Source organism: Sorex fumeus, unplaced genomic scaffold, assembly GCF_029834395.1.
Source record: "Sorex fumeus unplaced genomic scaffold, SorFum_2.1 ptg000175l, whole genome shotgun sequence".
Classification (NCBI taxonomy): domain Eukaryota; kingdom Metazoa; phylum Chordata; class Mammalia; order Eulipotyphla; family Soricidae; genus Sorex; species Sorex fumeus.
This window is the reverse complement of record NW_026606232.1, coordinates 1,837,802-1,856,356: the sequence shown is the minus strand read 5'-3', so window position 1 is coordinate 1,856,356 and position 18,555 is coordinate 1,837,802. Positions and strand designations below refer to the sequence as shown.

General features: G+C 53.8%; 1 protein-coding gene across 1 annotated transcript in view; it reads left to right on the top strand.

The window, feature by feature from the left end:
• The window catches only part of LOC130017084 (myosin light chain kinase family member 4-like), a 31,299-nt gene that overhangs the window by 11,591 nt on the left and 1,153 nt on the right, over positions 1-18,555 (top strand). The window contains exons 5-10 of the mRNA XM_056107773.1: positions 1,371-1,512; positions 5,610-5,680; positions 6,459-6,587; positions 7,651-7,803; positions 11,274-11,352; positions 15,286-15,351. Coding sequence (XP_055963748.1) covers positions 1,371-1,512; positions 5,610-5,680; positions 6,459-6,587; positions 7,651-7,803; positions 11,274-11,352; positions 15,286-15,330 — 619 coding nt within the window. The 3' untranslated portion in view covers positions 15,331-15,351. The remainder of the gene's footprint in view (positions 1-1,370; positions 1,513-5,609; positions 5,681-6,458; positions 6,588-7,650; positions 7,804-11,273; positions 11,353-15,285; positions 15,352-18,555) is intronic.

Below are 18,555 nucleotides of genomic sequence, written 5' to 3'. Positions count from 1 at the left end.
GCAACCTGTGGGGATTTCGTGGGTGGGAGGTAGGAAGGGGGAGGCCCATCTAACTTTGTGACTGAGCCACACTGCCCAGAGTCCAGATGCAAGTTTATTCTGGGGACGAGGTAGAAAGTAATGTGAGAGGGCTGGAGCGACAGCACAGCGGGGAGGGCTTTTGCCTTGCACACGGCCGACTCGGGTTCGATTCCCGGCATCCCATACTGTCCCCCAAGCACTGCTAGGAGTAATTCCCGAGTGTACGAGCCAGGAGTAACCTCTGAGCATCACTGGGTGTGACCCAAAAAGCACTGTAGCACTGTCCTCCCATTGTTCATCGATTTGCTCGAGCGGGCCCAGTAACGTCTCCATCGTGAGACTTGTTGTTACTGTGTCTGGCATATCGAATACGTCACGGGGAGCTTTCCAGGCTCTGCTGTTCGGGCGGGAGACTTTCGGTAGCTTGCTGGACTCTTCAAGAGGGGCAGAGGAATTGAACCTGGCTTGGCCGGGCCAGCTTTGCGCAAGGCAAATGCCCTACCGCTGTGCTATAGCTCCAGACCCACCCAAAAAGACAAAAAAAAAAAGTAATGTGAGAATTATTCTTGGGAAAGTGATTATTGAATGACACTTCACTTTTGACTTATCTCAGTACAAGGTTCATGGTAAACTCTGTATAACACGAAGTTGCTAGTAAAATCATCTGTCAGGGCTGGGGAGACGGCTCCAAGGGCTGGGGCGCACGCTTTGCTTGCAGGAGCCCTGGGCTTAGTCCCTGGTACCATATGATTCCTTCAGCACTGCCAAGAGTGAGCCCCACCCCCACCCCAAACGCTGAGTGGAGGGCAGCCCTTAGTACTGAATCTCGCGTGATCCATTTCCTCCTCCCCAAAGAATGAAAAGCACCGTGATGACAACCTAGGGACTGGTTAGTGAGAAAGTGAGTTTCGCACACGGGGCATTGTGGTTGGGTTGTGCTCACCTCTCTGCCCCCGAATCCCCAGATGGCCTCTATCTGCCATTGCGCGGGGAGGAATTTTGGATGATGGAAATATCTCGCATCAGCCTCTGAGAAGCGCTTTCTCATTAGAACTAGTCTGGGGAGACCCTGCTGAACCCCCACATGGGGCTGGGACTCCCCCTCCCCAGCTCCTGTTCGTTGGGGAAGGGCCCTGGGTTGAGCCCCACTCCCAGGCCCGGTGACGGAGGGGCCCGGAGCCCACCCAGTCATGAAACGGGCAGCTCCAGCGTGACCCGAATTCAAGTCAGCATGGGGGGTGGGGGAGTGCGGGGCGGGGGGGGGGGGACGGCGAGCACATCTGGGGGAAGGCTCAGCCCCTGGCCACGACAGGAAGTGCTGCTCAGCTGGCCATGTCCCCCACCTGCAGTGTGGATGGGGGTGAGCTGTTCGACCGCATCATTGACGAAAGCTACCGCCTGACGGAGCTCGACGTCATCCAGTTCACCAGGCAGATCTGCGAGGGCGTCCGGCACATGCACCAGATGTACATCCTGCACCTGGACCTGAAGGTGGGCCCCCAAATGGGCACAGGGGGAAACTCGCTGGGTCACAGGTGCCGCTAGGGATGACCAAACTCTGAGTTCTCAGCCTGCTCCCTGCCCCCAGTCGCTGCCGCCCCCTCCTGCTGGTGTGTCCCACTCTGCGGCCCCCTGGGGTGATGAGGCATGTTGAAGGAATTCATGTGGGCAGTGATCTCCCTAGCAGTCTTGATGACAATTGTCACCACCCCCTCCACCAGCATCACCGCCACATTCCCCTCAGAACCCTCCCCCCTACCATCACCATCATCACCACTGCCACCTCCACTGCCATTATCACTAGCATCAGCACCAGCATCTCAACCACCACCTCCACTACTGTTATCACCAACGCCAGCATCAGCATCTTGCCACCGCCACCCTGCCATTACCACCACCACCACTATCATGACTTCCTTATCATCTCCCTTTCATCCTTAGCCCGAGTAGGCGCAAGGTTTGTAAACGATTCAGAATTCCCTCATAGCAATCATATTTTTTTTTTCAGCTCTCTAAGAGTACCCGACGCTGTCAGAAACTTTTCCAGGAAGCTCTGGGCTTTGGGTGGGGGGCTTGAGTTTTCTGTCTGCAGGGTAGCGTGCTAACCCCACGGCAGAATGGGATATGGGCCAGGGAGGGGGCGGGGCAGAGAGAGGCCGTGGGGACGGACAGGGGACCCGGGAGGGAAGACTTCAGGAGCTGAGAGGAACCGAGGCACCTTCCTTTCTCCTCTTGGTGATTGATTTCGGAATCCCCGGCAATGAATGCCCCTGGCCCAAGAGCTCAGAGTAGCTTTCGTACTGGAAAGCATCTTCTTGTGTGGCTCAATCATTTTCCCATTTTCCCGCTTGCCGAGCTTGACAGGCAGATAAATTATGTATTCTGCACCGCATCCCACCTACCCCAGCTCATTGGGGATTGTGGCGCTGAGTCCATTTAACTTCCTTAAATGGGTTTCCACGGGCCTCTCTGCCTGGGTCTTGGCTTGCCTCGCCGGCTTGATTTATGGGCTGCGCCTCTCCCGCTCGCGGGGCAGGAGGAAGCACTACGGAGTAGGGCGAAGCCAGAGGCGGAACAGCATTAGCAAAGCCCCTGGCTCGGGATGGAGTTTGATGATGTGCATTTGGATGGAGCGTTTGCTTCCAGGGTAGAAACTTTGCACGTCTCCCGAAGGGGTTGATTGGCAGCTGGTACTGGAGTTTGACCTGCTGTAGGTCAAACGCTCCACAGAGATGGAGAACGGAGGATGGCCTTTCAGTTGGGGCTGTTTGGGAACGTGGATGATGAAGGGGGTGGTGAAGACCGGCCGTCTGATTCAGGAAGCTCCTTGCAAGGAAACAGGATCCAAACCCTTAGCAGGGCTTACGACTCCTCCGGTAGTTTATTTTTATTTTATTTTATTATTATTTTTTATTTTTTTGCTTGTTGGGTCACACCCGGCGATGCACTGGGGTTACTCCTGGCTCATGCACTCAGGAACTACTTCTGGCGGTGCTCCAGGGACCATATGGGATGCTGGGAATCGAACCTGGGTCGGCTGTGTGCAAGGCAAACGCCCTCCCCGCTGTGCTATCGCTCCAGCCCTCCTTCAGTAGTTTTGAGGGGACTTCAAACTGCTCCCCGTTATTTGTTCTGTGTTTGGAACTCCTTCCCCAGTGCATATGCTTAACTTTAATCATTAGAGAAAAATAACTTTGGAAGGCCCCTGGGTCGGAGTGAGAGTACAGCGGGTAGGGAATTTGCCTTGCATGCAGCTGACCTGGGTTAGATCCCTGGAATCTTGTATGGTTCCCCAGAACACCGTCAGGAGTAATTTCTAAGCGCAGAGCTGGGAGTAAGCCCTGAGCGTTGACCCAAAAAGAAAAGAAAAAAGGCTATTTCTCCACCTTCTCCAAATAATTTTTATTTTATTTTATTTTTTATTAGTGAAACACCATGAGATACAGTTGTAGACTTACAAGTTTTTGTGCTTGTGTTTCAGTTGTACAATGATCGAGTACCCATCCCTCCACCAGTGCCCATTCTCCACCCCCACCAATCCCAGTATCCCTCCCACCCCCCATCCCCCATTGCAAATACTTTTTAAGCCCATTCTTCTTCATTGAGTATTTTTTTTTTTGGAGGAATGTACCATACCTTGCAGTACTCAGACCTTACTCCTGGCTCAGTGCTCAGGGGACCATAGTCGGTGTCAGGAACTGAAGCAGGGCTGGCTGCGGTGAGGGGAGTGCCTTCACCCCTGTCGTACCTCTCTGGCTCACACTGCACAGCTCTGTGCATGGCCCACTCGTAGGAGCACAAACGCAAGTGCTTTTCTAGTTCTCCGGCTTCTCCCTGAGTAGCTTTTAGATACAGACATCCATGTTGGGGGGACACCAAAGGGAATATTGATCTCTGGTGAGGAGACGCCAAGGCCACCCACCGTCGCTTCTGAGGAAGGCAGGGGAGGGTCAGCTGGACCCACCAGAGGAGGAAACAGGGTTAGGGGAAGAGAGGCACAGACACCTCCAGGGCTCTGGGCAATCTTGGTCTCCCTCCTTCCCTTCCTTCCTTCCTTCCTTCCTTCCTTCCTTCCTTCCTTCCTTCCTTCCTTCCTTCCTTTTTCCCCTTCCTTCCTTCCTTCCTTCCTTCCTTCCTTCCTTCCTTCCTTCCTCCCTTCCTTCCTTCCTTCCTTCCTTCCTTCCTTCCTTCCTTCTTCCCCTTCCTTCCTTCCTTCCTTCCTTCCTTCTTCCCCTTCCTTCCTTCCTTCCTTCCTTCCTTCCTTCCTTCCTCCCCTTCCTTCCTTCCTTCCTTCCTTCCTTCCTTCCTTCCTTCCTTCCTTCCTTCTTCCCCTTCCTTCCTTCCTTCCTTCCTTCCTTCCTTCCTTCCTTCCTTCTTCCCCTTCCTTCCTTCCTTCCTTCCTTCCTTCTTCCCCTTCCTTCCTTCCTTCCTTCCTTCCTTCCTTCCTTCCTTCCTTCCTTCCTTCCTTCCTTCTTCCCCTTCCTTCCTTCCTTCCTTCCTTCCTTCTTCCCCTTCCTTCCTTCCTTCCTTCCTTCCTTCCTTCCTTCCTTCCTTCCTTCTTCCCTCTCTCCCTCCCTCTTCCCACCTCCCTCCTCCCTCCCTTCCTTCCTCCCTCCCTTCCTTCCTCCCTCCCTCCCTTCCTCCTTTCCTTCCTTTCTTCCTCCCTTCCTCTCTTCCTCCCTCCCTCCCTCCCTCCCTCCCTTCTTTCTTTCCTCCCTTCCCTTCCTCCCTCCTTCCCTCTCTTCCTTTCTCCCTCCCTCCCTCCCTCCCTCCCTCCCTCCCTCCCTCCCTCCCTCCCTCCCTCCCTCCTTCTCTCCTCTCTCTGTCTCTCTGCCTCCCTGCCCCCTTCCTTCTCTTTCCTTCTGGATTTTAGATAAAGTTCCTAGTTTTCCTTCCATACCTCCATTTTTCTGCCTCAGCGGATGCCCATACGTTGTAACCTGTCCCGTCCTCACGGGCGGGAGGGGGACACTGTCTCTCAGACTGGCCGGGCAGCGCTTCCTCGGCCTGGAAGGCTGGGGGTGCTGGGAGCTTGGGGCCCTGGGACCCAACTCCAAATGTCGGAGCTGTCAGACTGAAGCCCGTTTCTGGAGCTGTGACTTCCCCTCAGACAGAGGCCGGGGGCTGGGGGCGCGCAGCACAGCATATTACACTTGCAATGAGGCTGCCTGAAAGAATCAGGCCATTTCTCCTGGAACTCATAAATCCTTGGGAAAAGGAGTCCTGCAAGACGGGGAAACTCAGACTTAATAACGTTCGGGGACAGATGTCAAGGCCGGGCCGGCCCCCGCCAGCTCCTTTGGAATGTTCCCAGGCTCGCCCCTCTGCCTTCCTTCCCCTGACTCCGACGACGACGGGCAGTGCCGGAGGAGGGGGAGGCCGGGCTGGGTACCGCGAGGTTGGCAGGGCACCCGCCACCGCACCCACCACATAATTAAAGGAGAAAACACCCAGACGGACGGCCAGCCCCACAGCGAGCGGCCTGATATGTTTTCCCTGAGCATCGCTGTATTTTTAGTTGTGGTTCAAGGACAATTTGAGTGAGTGATGGTTGTTTTCATTGCTAATGTGTCTCTTTCTCCTGGCAGCCTGAGAATATCCTGTGTGTGAATCGGGATGCTAAACAAATAAAGATTATTGATTTTGGATTGGCCAGAAGGTACGTCTGTTTGGACAGAGAGCATGAATGAAGAAGTGACGGGGCACGGGAGAGGCTCCTTCTTTGCAGAGATAAATCTGATCCATGCGGCCCCGCGGCTTCCTGGGTTCCCGACTCTCCTTGAGATTGAGCCGAGCACAAAATTATGTTCGGCTTGACCTGCCGATATTCGTATCTGGAGGTCTAGAAGTTTCGAGAGCGCCCAGTAAGGAAAAAAAAATATATATATATATGTGAAAAGTTCATACCTAGTCCTGGGAAGAGACTCTGTCTGAGGCTGATAGCTTGGACTGTGCAAGCGATTTTAGAATTTTGTGCTGTTTCCTCAGTCGAGAGAGGACTTGCCTTCCAGTCATTTATAGTGGAAACAAGCCTGCAGAGGGCTCTGACCAGATGAACTTTTTGGGGGACTATAGTGATCCCATGGGCTTCAGTTCATGAGCCCAAATCACAGAAAATGGGTGTTGTGAGTGAGTGACTCTCGCTTCTTCACCAGTGAGATTTATCGACGCCAACACCATGTCAAGGACCGGGTCTGTCTTCGTCTTTTCAGAACCTCTAGCTGAGGTGGCCAGCTCATTTTGGAAGCTGGAGTCTCTCTGCAGGCTTTAGAGAGCATCTTTGAGGTCCCAGAGTCCCTGAAAAGTCTTTCGTGTTCAATTCGCTATGTCCTCTGTCTTGGCCCCAGTCACTCGGCCTCGTGGGCTTCTTTCTCTGTCGCGTGCCCCGGGGTCCTGGTTAATCTCCGAACCCCGTCACATTGTCTCCCAAACTCCAGATACAAACCCAGGGAGAAGCTGAAGGTGAACTTTGGAACCCCAGAATTTCTCGCTCCGGAAATCGTCAACTATGATTTTGTCTCCTTCCCCACGGACATGTGGAGTGTGGGGGTCATCACCTACATGCTGTAAGTGGACCTTGGGTTCTCAGCCGCCTTGTGGGTTCTCTGGGCGTTTCCCCCTTGAGTCTGAGAAGTGGGGACCGGCAGCCCTTCGCCCTTCCTTGCTTCCTTGAAGGGAACGATCTTTACTTAGTAACTGAGTCACAGTCCCTCCGCGTCCCAGCTGAGTGTCCTCCTCTAGGAGAAGAAGCTTGTGTTCTCCTGTCCCTGATGACAAACTTGAGCCTGTCCCCAGGGCGCCTGCCTGGGCGTTGCCCCTGAGCTACTGCTGGCTGGACAAGCTTCTTCTTCTTCTTCTTCTTTTTTTTTTTTAATAAATTTGTTTATTGAATCAGCGTGAGTTCAAAGCTTTCAGGTTTAAGTCTCGGTCATACAATGATCAAACACCCGTCCCTTCACCAGTGCCCATTTTCCACCACCAAAAACCCCAGTATCACCCTCATCCCACCCCCCTCCCCCTACCTGTGTGGCAGATGATTTCCCCATGACTCTCTCTCTACTTTGGTTCAATTCAATATTTTGACACTAGACCCACCATTATTACTTGGGATATTCCCCAAACACTCAAACCTGCCAAAAAAGACAACATGAGACAATTTGTTTTCTTTTGCTGATTATGAATAGCATATGACTAGCGGCCGCGCGATTTTGGAATTCTGAAATTTTAATAATTAAACCTGGAGGGATTTCTGCCAAAAGCCGCTGGGTTCCGAGTTTCACTTGTGTGTCTCTGGGATCATGGCCATTAATTAAGCAACTTGATCAGTAGCCGGAGGAACCGTTTGTGAGTGGCGACTTGGAGTCTTTTTGGGGTGGGGGAAGTCATGGACAAGCGTTTTAGCGTAGCGGAAGCAGCCCACTCCTGTGGGACGTGGCTGGGCATGCTGGCACCCTCCTAGCTGCGGCCGTTTCAGGGCGTCTGGGGGTGCGAGGGTAAGAAACGAACGTTTTCTCGGTCTCAGAGATTCACAGTCACCCGCTGCCTGATCGCTAGGCCTGTCTCTGTGTGTCAAGGGAGAATGGAACCCCAGCGATGCGGAACACTCACTCTGCCTCCCGTGTCTTCCAGGCTGAGTGGCCTGTCCCCGTTCCTGGGTGACAACGACACGGAGACCCTGAACAACATCCTGGCCTGCAGGTGGGACCTGGAGGAAGAAGAATTTCAGGGCCTTTCGGACGAGGGCAGGGAGTTCGTCACTAAGCTTCTGACGAAGGAGAAGAAGTAAGCTGGGCCCATCCCTGCCGAGAGGCCACGGGCGGGGGGGGGGGGGGAGGACCGTGTCCAGGCCCTCAGGGTGGGGCTCCTCACGATGAGCTTCCTCTCTGGCACCTCCCGAGCTTAGGCAGCAGTGGTGGTGAACAGAGGGAGTTTGGTGCTCTGGAGCTCTGGGACTATGTTGCTCCCGGGCTGAAAGCCAGCTTCTAGAAGCTTCCATTCATCCCTTTGGATTTTGGCAATAAGATTCCAGCAATTAGTGGCTCCTCCCAGGCCCAAGGCCACAGCCAAAGGCCATTACCATAGAGTAAATTGCAGGGGTACAAAAATAAACGCAAAACTGTATTAATATTCTAATTTGGAGGACAACGTTAGGGGTACCTGTATAATAAATGTTAAGCTTGGCCCGTGGGTGAAAGGCTACTGATCGGTCAGTGCTGTGTGCCCCCAGCAGGCTTCTGGGCTCTGATCCTGAGGGTCACACCTTCCGGTGGAGGCTAGTGTGTGTGTGTGTGTGTGGGGGGGGGGGGGTTAGCATGTTCCTCTTCAATTCTGGATACCCATATGAGGCCCTGCTCCGTGCTGGGGCTGTCATTATTACGCTCTGCTTCACTGACCCAACACAAGCTCTGGTCCTCGACTTGAATGTTTGCTAGCTGGCCAAGCAGTTCTGCAGCCTACGAGCCCAGGCTTTAGGGCTTCGTGAAATGACTCTCTTTCTTTGTGTTCAAACAGGGGCCACCCACAGTGGGGCTGGCATGGAGGCACCACACCTGGTGCTGTTGTGGGCTGGTAACTTGGTGCTCAGGCTGGTGGTCTTTCGCCCACACTCCAAGAGGAGGGGTCCTGGGAACCCACCCCAGAGCCCAGCACCACCAGGCACGGTGCCTGCCACCTGCTGGAAGCAACTTTCTTTCTTTCTTTTTTTCCCCTGTTATTTCTATTTTTGTTTGGGGCCTCCCAAGTAGTGTTTGGGAGCCCAGTGGGGGCCCCGCCAGCAATTCTCAGCAAACTGGGCTGGCAGTTCGTGCAAGGGCCAGTGGGCACAGGGCTGCTGGACCTTGTGTGGCTGGGCAATCTCTGAGCCACCTGGCTGTGTCCAGGGGCCTCCAGGGCAACACCCAGTGATGCTCAGGGACCAGTTTGAGTAGGAACCATTTTGACCACTGCAGTCTCTCCCGGTGCCCCTGGAAACTCCCTTATGGAGATAGTTTCAAGGAGACTTTTTTTCTAATTAAAAAAAATTTTTTTATTAGTGAAATACCATGAGGTACAGTTATAGACTTACAAATTTTTGTGCTTGGGTTTCAGTTATACAATGATGAAGTACCCATCCCTCCACCAGTGCCCATCATCCACCACCACGAGTCCCAGCATCCCTCCCACCCCCCCCCCCCCCGTCCCCCCATCCCACCCTGCCTCTGTGGCAGGACATTCCCTTTTGTTCTCTCTCTCCTTTTGGGTGCTGTGGTTTGCAAGAGAGGCAATGGGTGACAATCATGTTTGGTCTATAGTCTACTTTCAGCATGCTTCTCCCATCCTGGGAGGATCCTCCAAACACCCTTTATTTGGTGCTCTCTTCTCTATCTGAGCTTCCTTTTCCCCTAGCACATGTGTCTGGCCTCCAAGTCATGGAGCAAAATTCTCAAGGAGACTTTTGATTGTTTTTTATTTTGCATGAGTTTTGATTTAACTCCAGCACACAAAGTAAAGTCTATAAAGATGATCACACTCTTTGTTCTTCTGCATCATATACTTTTTAAGACTTATATAAGGCTTTAGGGCTGGAGCAGTAGCACAGCAAGGAGGGCGCTTGCCTTGCATGCGGCCAACCCGGGTTCAATTCCTCCGTCCCCTCGGGAGCCTGGAAAGCTACCGAGAGTATCCCGCTCGCACGGCAGAGCCTGGCAAGTTCCCCGTGGCATATTCAATATGCCAAAAACAGTAACAAGTCTCAAGATGGAGATGTTACTGGTGCCCGCTAGAGCAAATTGGTGGACAATGGGAGGGCAGTGCTACAGTGCTATATAAGGCTTTGTTGGGTCAAAGGATCTTTGTCAAGGTAGAAAGTACATTTTGAATAGCTGTATTAACTCTCCCTCTGTTTCCCAATCTATCAAACGTCTCAAAAGTTAGGTAAAAGGTAAAGGCCCTCCCGTTGATCGTCGATTTGCTCGAGCGGGGCCCAGTAACGTCTCCATTGGAGACTTTGTTGTTACTGTGTCTGGCATATCGAATACTCTCGGTAGCTTGCCGGGCTCTCCGAGAGGGGCTGAGGAATCGAACTCGGGTCGGCCATGTTGGCCGCTTGTAAGGCGAACGCCCTACCCGCTGTGCTGTACTAGTAGCATACAAATGTATATTCGTAGTAGTAAGATATATAAATGGCTTTTGTAACCACCCAAAACCATGGTGGCATTTTCTTCTTACAAAATAAATACACATATTTATTCTTCAACAAACCGGATTGATGATTCTGGGGCATTGCACCAAGAATAGTCACTCTTGGGAAAGTAGATGCTCTGTTTTTAACAAGAGTTTGCCGTGAGTCAAGAGGGTTTTCGTGGCTGAACCCCGGGCTCTGCTGGTGGGACGTGGGGGGTGAGCTCCCCTCCCCCACAGGGGGGCACAGTTCTAAGGAGGCTGGGATGCTCTGTGAGTGCTATACCCAGACATGAGGTCTACCAAATCAGCGTCCTGCCTTGAGGGTGGGCAGGGACTCAAGCCCCCTTTGCTTTTTAGTTTTTATTTTTTTAATTCAGTGAAATACCATGAGGTACAGTTGTAGACTTACAAATTTTTGTGCTTGGGTTTCCGTTGTACAATGATCGAGTACCCATCCCTCCACCAGTGCCCATTTTCCACCATCACGGGTCCCAGTATCCCTCTCACCCCCCAACCCCCCATTCCACCCTGCCTCTGTGGCAGGGCATTCCCTTTTGTTCTCTCTCTCCTTTTGGGTGCTGTGGTTTGCAAAAGAGGCAATGGGTGGCAATCATGTTTGGTCTATAGTCTACTTTCGGCATGCTTCTCCCATCCTGGGAGGATCCTCCCAACACCCTTTATTTGGTGCTCTCTTCTCAGTCTGAACTTCCTTTTCCCCTAGCACATGTGACTGGCCTCCAAGTCATGGAGCAAAATTCCTGGTACTAATCTCGGTCACTCCTGGGTGTTAGTCTCCCATTTTGTTGCTTTATGTCCCCCAGATGAATGCCATCTTTCTATGTCCATCCCTCTCTTTCTGACTCATTTTGCTTAGCATGGTACTTTCCATGTAGTACCACTTGTATGTAAATTTCATGACTTCATCTTTTCTAACAGCTACATAGTACTCCATTGCATAGATGTACCAAAGTTTCTTTAACCAGTCATCTGTTCTCGGGCACTCAGGTTTTTTCCAGATTCTGGCTATTGTCAAGAGTGCCAAGCCCCCTTTGAGTGGGTCCTGCCTAACTGCTCCCTGTATTTCCCCTTAGCTGGAGAATCAGCGCCAGTGAAGCCCTCAAGCACCCTTGGCTGGCAGACCCCAGGCTGCACTGCAGACTGCGCACCCAGGTACCACCGCCTCCCCTCTCCCTTCTCGGATGCCCCCGTGCCTGCACCATCAGAAGTCAGAGAAAATGAGGTTCTGGGTCTCCTCCTGCCTTCAGACCCTGGTCTTCTGCGGAATAGCTCACAGTGCTGAGACGTGTGTGGTGTGACGGGGGCACTCGTGTGTGGGGCAGTGCAGGGTCTGCCCAATGTGTTTCGTGACGGTCCCTCTGGGTCCGGGCATCCTTCATAAGACGAGTGACAGCACCTTACTCCACACGTGCAGGGCTCTCTCCTACCCACCGCCGTCCCCTCGACGACCCGCTCCCTGGCGCCTGTGTCCATGTGGCCCCCGCTCTCCACCCCCCGGGGCTTGGGGATGGCGCCTTCTCACCCACTGACCCGCCTTGGAATACGGTACTCTGCCCCAAGTACTCATTATTTCCCACATCCAGTTTTTATTGAAATTAACTTGACTTCTAAATTCGGTGGCAGCACCAACTTTTTATTTGTGTCTGAATATACCTTTCCTTGATAATTGGTACCGATGTCAAGTAAAAATAGACTTATTACCTCGCCGGTACCTCGCCCAGACTACATAAACTGCTTATTAGGGTTACCAACTTATTTTGGGCCAATTTTCCACCCCAAGTATTTTTACCCCACTTGATTGGTGGCCAAATCCACATTGCCATGGCAGGACAATATAGAAACCACAGCAGATAATTAATGACACCGTATGGTTTGAAAATATTTTTAAGGCTATGTAGCAACAACAAAATCACCTTTCTGTTATTCTGTGTCACGACTGGTATCCAAGGTATGAAGGGATATTTCAGGAGTGGTGAGGATTCAAAAAAAAAATATTTCCTTGTGTAAATCTAGTTAGTTGTCATGGAAGTTATAATTATAGTGTTGTGCCAAGCACCAGACCCCTGGTGCTTTACGAAAATTAACTCATTTAATCCTCTGGAGTTCTGCTTCCTGTGGACATGAAGGACCGGAGTTAAGTCTTTGTCCAGAGTCCAGCCAGGAGTGGACTCAGGGCCTCCCCCACTGCACGCTGATGGCCGCAGAGCCCAGACTCTGCCCTCAGCCCCGGGCAGGGGCGCTGCACCCTGGGGCCCAGAGAGAAACTTCTCACGGCGTTGTGGGACTCCGGTTCATTTTATCAAGTGCCTGAGTTCTGAGGGGGGCTTCACGACCTGAACTTTCCCTGGAAACTTTCACTCTTAAATTGCTTGACTATTTAAATTCTAGTTTGTGAGAAGCCTTTTTAATCTACTTTGATGTCTCTCTCTTCTGGCTTCATGCTTAAAGGCACTTGCTCATTTTAGTTTTACCACCCAGCACACCTATAATTTTTTTTTTATTCATGAAACACCATGAGGTACAGTTATAGACTTAGAAATTTTTGTGCTTGGGTTTCAGTTATACAATGATCAAGTACCCATCCCTCCACCAGTGCCCATTTTCCACCACCATGGGTCCCTGCCACAGAGGCAGGGTGGGATGGGGGGAATGGGGGGTGGGTGGGATGGGGGCAATGGGGGGTGGGAGGGATGCTGGGACCCGTGGACACCTATAATTTTATAATGAATCGCTTACATTGCAGAAGAATGGATCGGGGTCACACCTCTGGCTGGCAGAGCCGGCATCCAGGCTCCCGCACACCGGGAGTGCTCTGTTCCCTGCACTATCTCTCTGGCCCAAGGAGAATTTTATTTTCTAATCAGAAATTAGCCCTGTTAGGCTGGAGTGATAACACAGCAGGGAGGGTGCTTGCCGTGCACGTGGCAGACTGAATTTTTTAAAAAATTATCTTATTTTATTTTTTATTTTTAAATTGACTCACCATGCTGAGACCACTCTCCGCACACATGAAGGTACCGGCAGAGGGACAAAGCCACGTGGGTTCCAGGGCCGAGATCTCCAAGCCTACTCAGATTGGAGTCGAGCATCCTCCACCCAGATCCTCCAAGTTCCAGTAGGCGGGGGTCACACCCACCACCTGGCCCCCTGACGCCGTGAAATCCCATCAACGGCCAAGACTCAGAGACTATAAAATTCAGCTCCCATGCGGCCACGCAACATCTTATCAGGACATCTTTTTATGACATCTCACTATCTCATTCCTACTTTGACAAACTGGCAGGCTATTGAATGTAGCCTGCCCACAGGGCAGAGTCTGGCAAACTCCCCGTGGCGTACCCAATATGCCAAATACCAGTAACAATGATGGGTCTCATTCTCCTAAAGAGCCTTGAATATAATCTCAGGGCTAGGATGAAGGAGACGTTACTGGGGCCTGCTCGAGGCAATCGACAAATAACAGGATGATGAATGAATGAATGAAATTGACTCACCATGAGATCACAGTTACAAAGCTTCTATGTTTGAGTTTCAATCAACAATGACCAAACACCCATCCGTCCACCAATGTCCCCATATGTCCCCCCGTTTCTCAACCCTCCCCCTGCCTCCATGGCAGACAATATTCCCCAGACTCTCTCTCTACTTTGGGGCATTATGGTTTGCAATACAGATACTGAGAGGCCATCCTGTTTGTTCCTTTATCGACTTTCAGCACACCTCTCCCTTCCCGAGCGATCCCTCCAACCATCCAACCATCATTGACTAGGTGATCCCTTCTCCATCCCAGTCTCCGTCTCCCTCTGCCCATGAGGCAGGCTGCCGACTGAGGGTCAACATTCCTGGCCCTTATGGCAGATTGGATTTGATCCCTGACACCCCACCCAGTCCCCCAAGCCCGCCAGGAATGTCCCCCGAGAGCCGAGACAGGAGTAAACCCCCAGCACTGCTGGGTCTGGTCCCCAAACAAAACAAAGCCCAAAGAAATTAGCTCTAAAGTTCTGCACGATCCTGGTCTCTGCCTCTCAGCCATGTTTGTGGGGCAGCTTCAGCAGGGCTCAGGGGCTACTCCTGGCTCTGTGCCCAGGCGTAACTCCTGGAAGTGCGCTGGAGACCATCTGGGGTACTGGGCATTGAACCAGGGTTGACTGCAAGCACGACAAACTCCTTAACCCCTGCACTGTCTCTCGGGTCTTTTTGCTCTCCCCAACCTCCCGCCTTCCCTCCCATCCAGAGCCCAGACGGGCTGAGCAGAGCAGCCCAGAAGAAGCCTTTGCACCTCCTGCACCTCCTGTCCTGTAACTGGGTAATGAGTCCGAGCTCTCTCTACACAGTCCCTGAAATCAGGGTTTCTCTGGTTGAAACAAGAGACGCCTCTGGGCTCCAGTGACCTTCATGGTCCACTGTCCACTGTCCATCCCCACCCCTGGCCCAACCAAACTTAGGGTCCTGAGTCTCTTGATTGCTGAGTCTGAGGCGTGTGTGTGTGTGTGTGTGTGTGTTGGCTTTTTGGGTCACACCCGGCGATGCTCAGGGGTTCCTCCTGGCTCATGCACTCAGGAATTCCTGGCGGTACTCGAGGGACCATATGGGATGCCGGGGATCGAACCCAGGTTGGTTGTGTGCAAGGCAAATGCCCTCTCCACGGTGCTATCACTCCAACCCCCTGAGGCCTATTAGAAATCCCTGCCCACCTTGGAGGCGCCCTCTCTGTCCTCTCAGACCCTCCCACACCCCCATCATCCCTCTTCTCTGGCACATTTGGAAGATGCCGATTCTGGGTCGGGCCCGTGTCGTGCTCTTCCAGTCCTGTCTGGGTAAACTCAGGAGCTGAGGCAGACGTTTGTCCAAGAGGCTTAGACGCAAGGGATGGCCCGGGGCAGAGCTCTTCACCCTGACCCAGAGTGGACGGGAGGGCTGACGGCGTCTCAGGGGGGAAACGGGGTGTCCTCCAGCTGGTCTGTGGAGGGAGGGGTCAGTAAAGAACATGAGCCCTTGGACACCAAGAGCTTCTGCATAAGAACCTTCGCATGGGCAGGGCTGGGGAGAGGAGTCCTCACCTCCAACTGTCTCCTCCTTTCGTAGAAGCAGCAACGTCCCGCGGGGGCCCGGGACCCCACCGACAAATAGTCTGCAGAAGGCACTGGACAGGTGGGTCTCGGATCTCTGCCCCGGGTGTGTGTGTGTGTGAGGGGAGGGGAGGGAGAGAGAGAGGGAATGAGACAGAGGGAGAGAGAGAGGGAGAGAGAGAGAGAAAGAGATAGAGGGAGAGAGGGAGGAGGGAGGGAGGGAGAGAGACAAAGAGAGAAAAAGGGAGAGAGAGGGAGAGAAAGAGAGAGGGGGAAGGATAGAGGGAGGGAGAGAAGGGGAGAGAGAGGGAGAGGAAGAGAAATGGAGGGAGAGAGAGGGAGAGAGGAAGAGAGTGGGGCAGAGAGAGGGAGAGAGGGAGAGAGAGGAAGAGAGATGGAGGGAGAGAGAAGAAGAGAGAGAGGGAGAGAGAAAGAGGGAGAGAGGGAGAAAGAGAGGGAGAGAGAGGAAGAGGGAAAGAGAGGGAGAGAGGGAGAGAGAAGAAGAGAGATGGAGGGAGAGAGAGGAAGAGAGAGCGAGAGAGAGAGAGAGAAAGAGGGAGAGAGAAAGAGGGAGAGGGAGAAAGAGAGGGAGAGAGAGGAAGAGGGAGAGAGAGAGGAAGAGAGAGGGAGGGAAGGGAGGTGCACTGTGCATTCTCTGTGGACAGTGGGAGCTGGACAGGACAGTGCGACCCCCAGCCCAGGTGTCCGGCTGTCCTTGCTGGACTCACCCCTGGGCTCTCAGCCCTCCTAGCACAGCGGCCTCAGTTTCCTGTTCTGTGCAGGGGTGGGGGCGCGTGTCGTGAGTCTGGTTGGGCCCCCAAGGGGAGACGGAGCCCGGGCTGGTGGTGTCCAGTCCGCTCAGGGGAGTGCGTCCTGCCGTGGCTGTGCCTGTGCCCTGAGTGCTCTTCCCCAAGTCGGGGGTTGTGGTCTCTGCCCTCCCCTCCCTCTTGTCCCCGGGGGTCTTTCCTGGGAGCCGCTGGGCTCATGGGATCCCTTGAAACTGCGGCGGGAGCTGAGGCCGACACAAGATCCACGAGATCAGTGGATCTTACTTAGAAACTCCCAGACGGGGGCCAGGGACCAGCACAGGCTCCTTTCCGCTGCCCAACAAAGCGCGCCAATCCCCGTGAGACCCCTCGCCCCACGTCCTCTCCCGAGCAGCATGGCTGTAGCCCTGGTGCCCCCAACACCTCTGGGCATCCCTGGGTGTCCCCACCATAGCCTTAGCCATGAGCCCCGAGTTGGGCAGGCCAAGCGTCACCAGGAACGGCCCCTGGGGTCCTCTCGGCATTCTTGGGACTCCCCCCCCCCCCCCATGGCCTCCAAAACATAAAATCAAGAGTCGGGGACTCGTCGGGCCGTGGGTGGAGGGACAGCTCACTTAGGCATCTAGCACTTCTCTAGAATTTTCTGGGAAGTGGACGAGACTTTTAAGTAAATGGTCTCTGCTTACAAAGAACATATTGATCGTCGGAATAGCAAGGGCAGTAACGCTCAGGGCAGGGTGAGCTGTGGCCTGAGTCGGGGGCCTCTGTGCGGGCAGGGGTCCCTCCCCTCCGCTCCCCCACGAGTCCGCTCCCCAGAGGCAGTTTCCTGATCCGTAACCACAAACCACTCCCCGCCCTCCACACTGGGGCCACTCTGGCCACCTGGTGGGAATTCGCTGATCCTTGGGGGGCGGGGTGGGGGGTGTCGCCAGACCCTGGGGTGGGAATGAGGGGGCAGCGGTGGCAGAGATGGCAGGAAACCTTGGAAGCCGTGTTGGGGGTTTGGTTTGGTTCTCTTAGGCCACACCTGGCAGTGCTCGGGGCTTATCGCTGGCTCTGTGCTCAGGGGTCACTCCTGGTGGGAGTCACTCCAGGGGTCACTCCTGGTGGTCACAGGGTCCCGTGTGGGGAGCCAGGGAGGGAACCCAGGGCGGCTGTGTGCCAGGCGAGTGCCCTGCCTTCTGTCCTCTCTCCCCAGCCCCCTGGTTGGGATTTGGATCCAACTTGAGGGGGTCAGTGCTCAGTGGAGGGCCAGGTGGGGGTGCAGAGGTGGGGGCCTGGGAGTGGGGCCCAGTGACACTAGACGCCTCTTTACATGGCCCTGGGTGGCTCTGGACCCTGGACATGACCAGGGTGAGCTGCCCTGGTGCCCTGGGAGCTGCCGTCTCAGCACGGTCCTGGGGGAGACGGAGGGCACCTCTCATGTGACTCTCAAAGTCTCTCATCCCCCCTGCCCAAATGATAACGTTCACTGCAGACTGCAACTCTGGGCGCTGCCTCCCTAATTGAGAAGAATGTTAAGACAACACACACACACACACAAACACGCACAACCACATGCACACACACACAAACATGCACAACCACATGCACACACTGTACACACACGCACACGCACACACGCACATGCACACGCACGCACGGACGCACAGGCGCGCGCACACACACGCACACATGTCCACACACATCCACACACATGTACACATGCACGCACACACATGTGCACACACGTTCACACATGCACACATATGTATGCGCACACACGCACATACACACACGCACACACATGTTCACGCACATGTATACACGTATGCACACACATACGAGCATGCACACACGTACACACACGCACATATACATACATGCGCGCACACACACGCACACACATGCACACATGCTCCCTGATCGTTCCTCATCGTACGATTTCCTGCCGGGGTAGGGCAGGGCTCGAGGGCACACTCTCTCCTGAGGAAAACCAACTTTGAGATAATATTGATTTTTAAAATCCAGCGGTTGGAAGTGATTCCTGTGGAAAAGGAACCGGCCCGCGGACGCAGGCTGAAGGCGACCTCTCAGTGCAGGAAATAAATCTCCGGCAATTTGTTCGAGGTTTCTTTTGGGGAGGGGGTGTGTGGAGGAGAGGCTATAAAGCCTCCACCTGGCGGCCTGCTGGCCTCCCTGGCCAGCCCGGCGGAGGGGGGTGACCGCCTCCCAGAAGCTCCGGAGGCCAAGGCCGCCAGAGGGGCGGGGGTGGGTGGGTGTGGGGCCCCCGTGAGGTGGCGGAGAAGCAAATGGGGAGATTCCCACGGGCCCCTGCAGCTCCTTTGATGCCGCCCCAGCTGACAGGGCTTAGGGCGCTGGGCCTGCTGGGCCTCACGGTTAACAAAGACCGGCCTTGTCCTGCAAGGCTGCCACGAGGCCAAAAATAGCTTGCATAGACTTAAAAAAAAAAAAAAAGGCAAGAAAAAGGCATAAAAACACCCCAAACCCCAAACCACCCAGCTCTGGTCCTCAGCGGG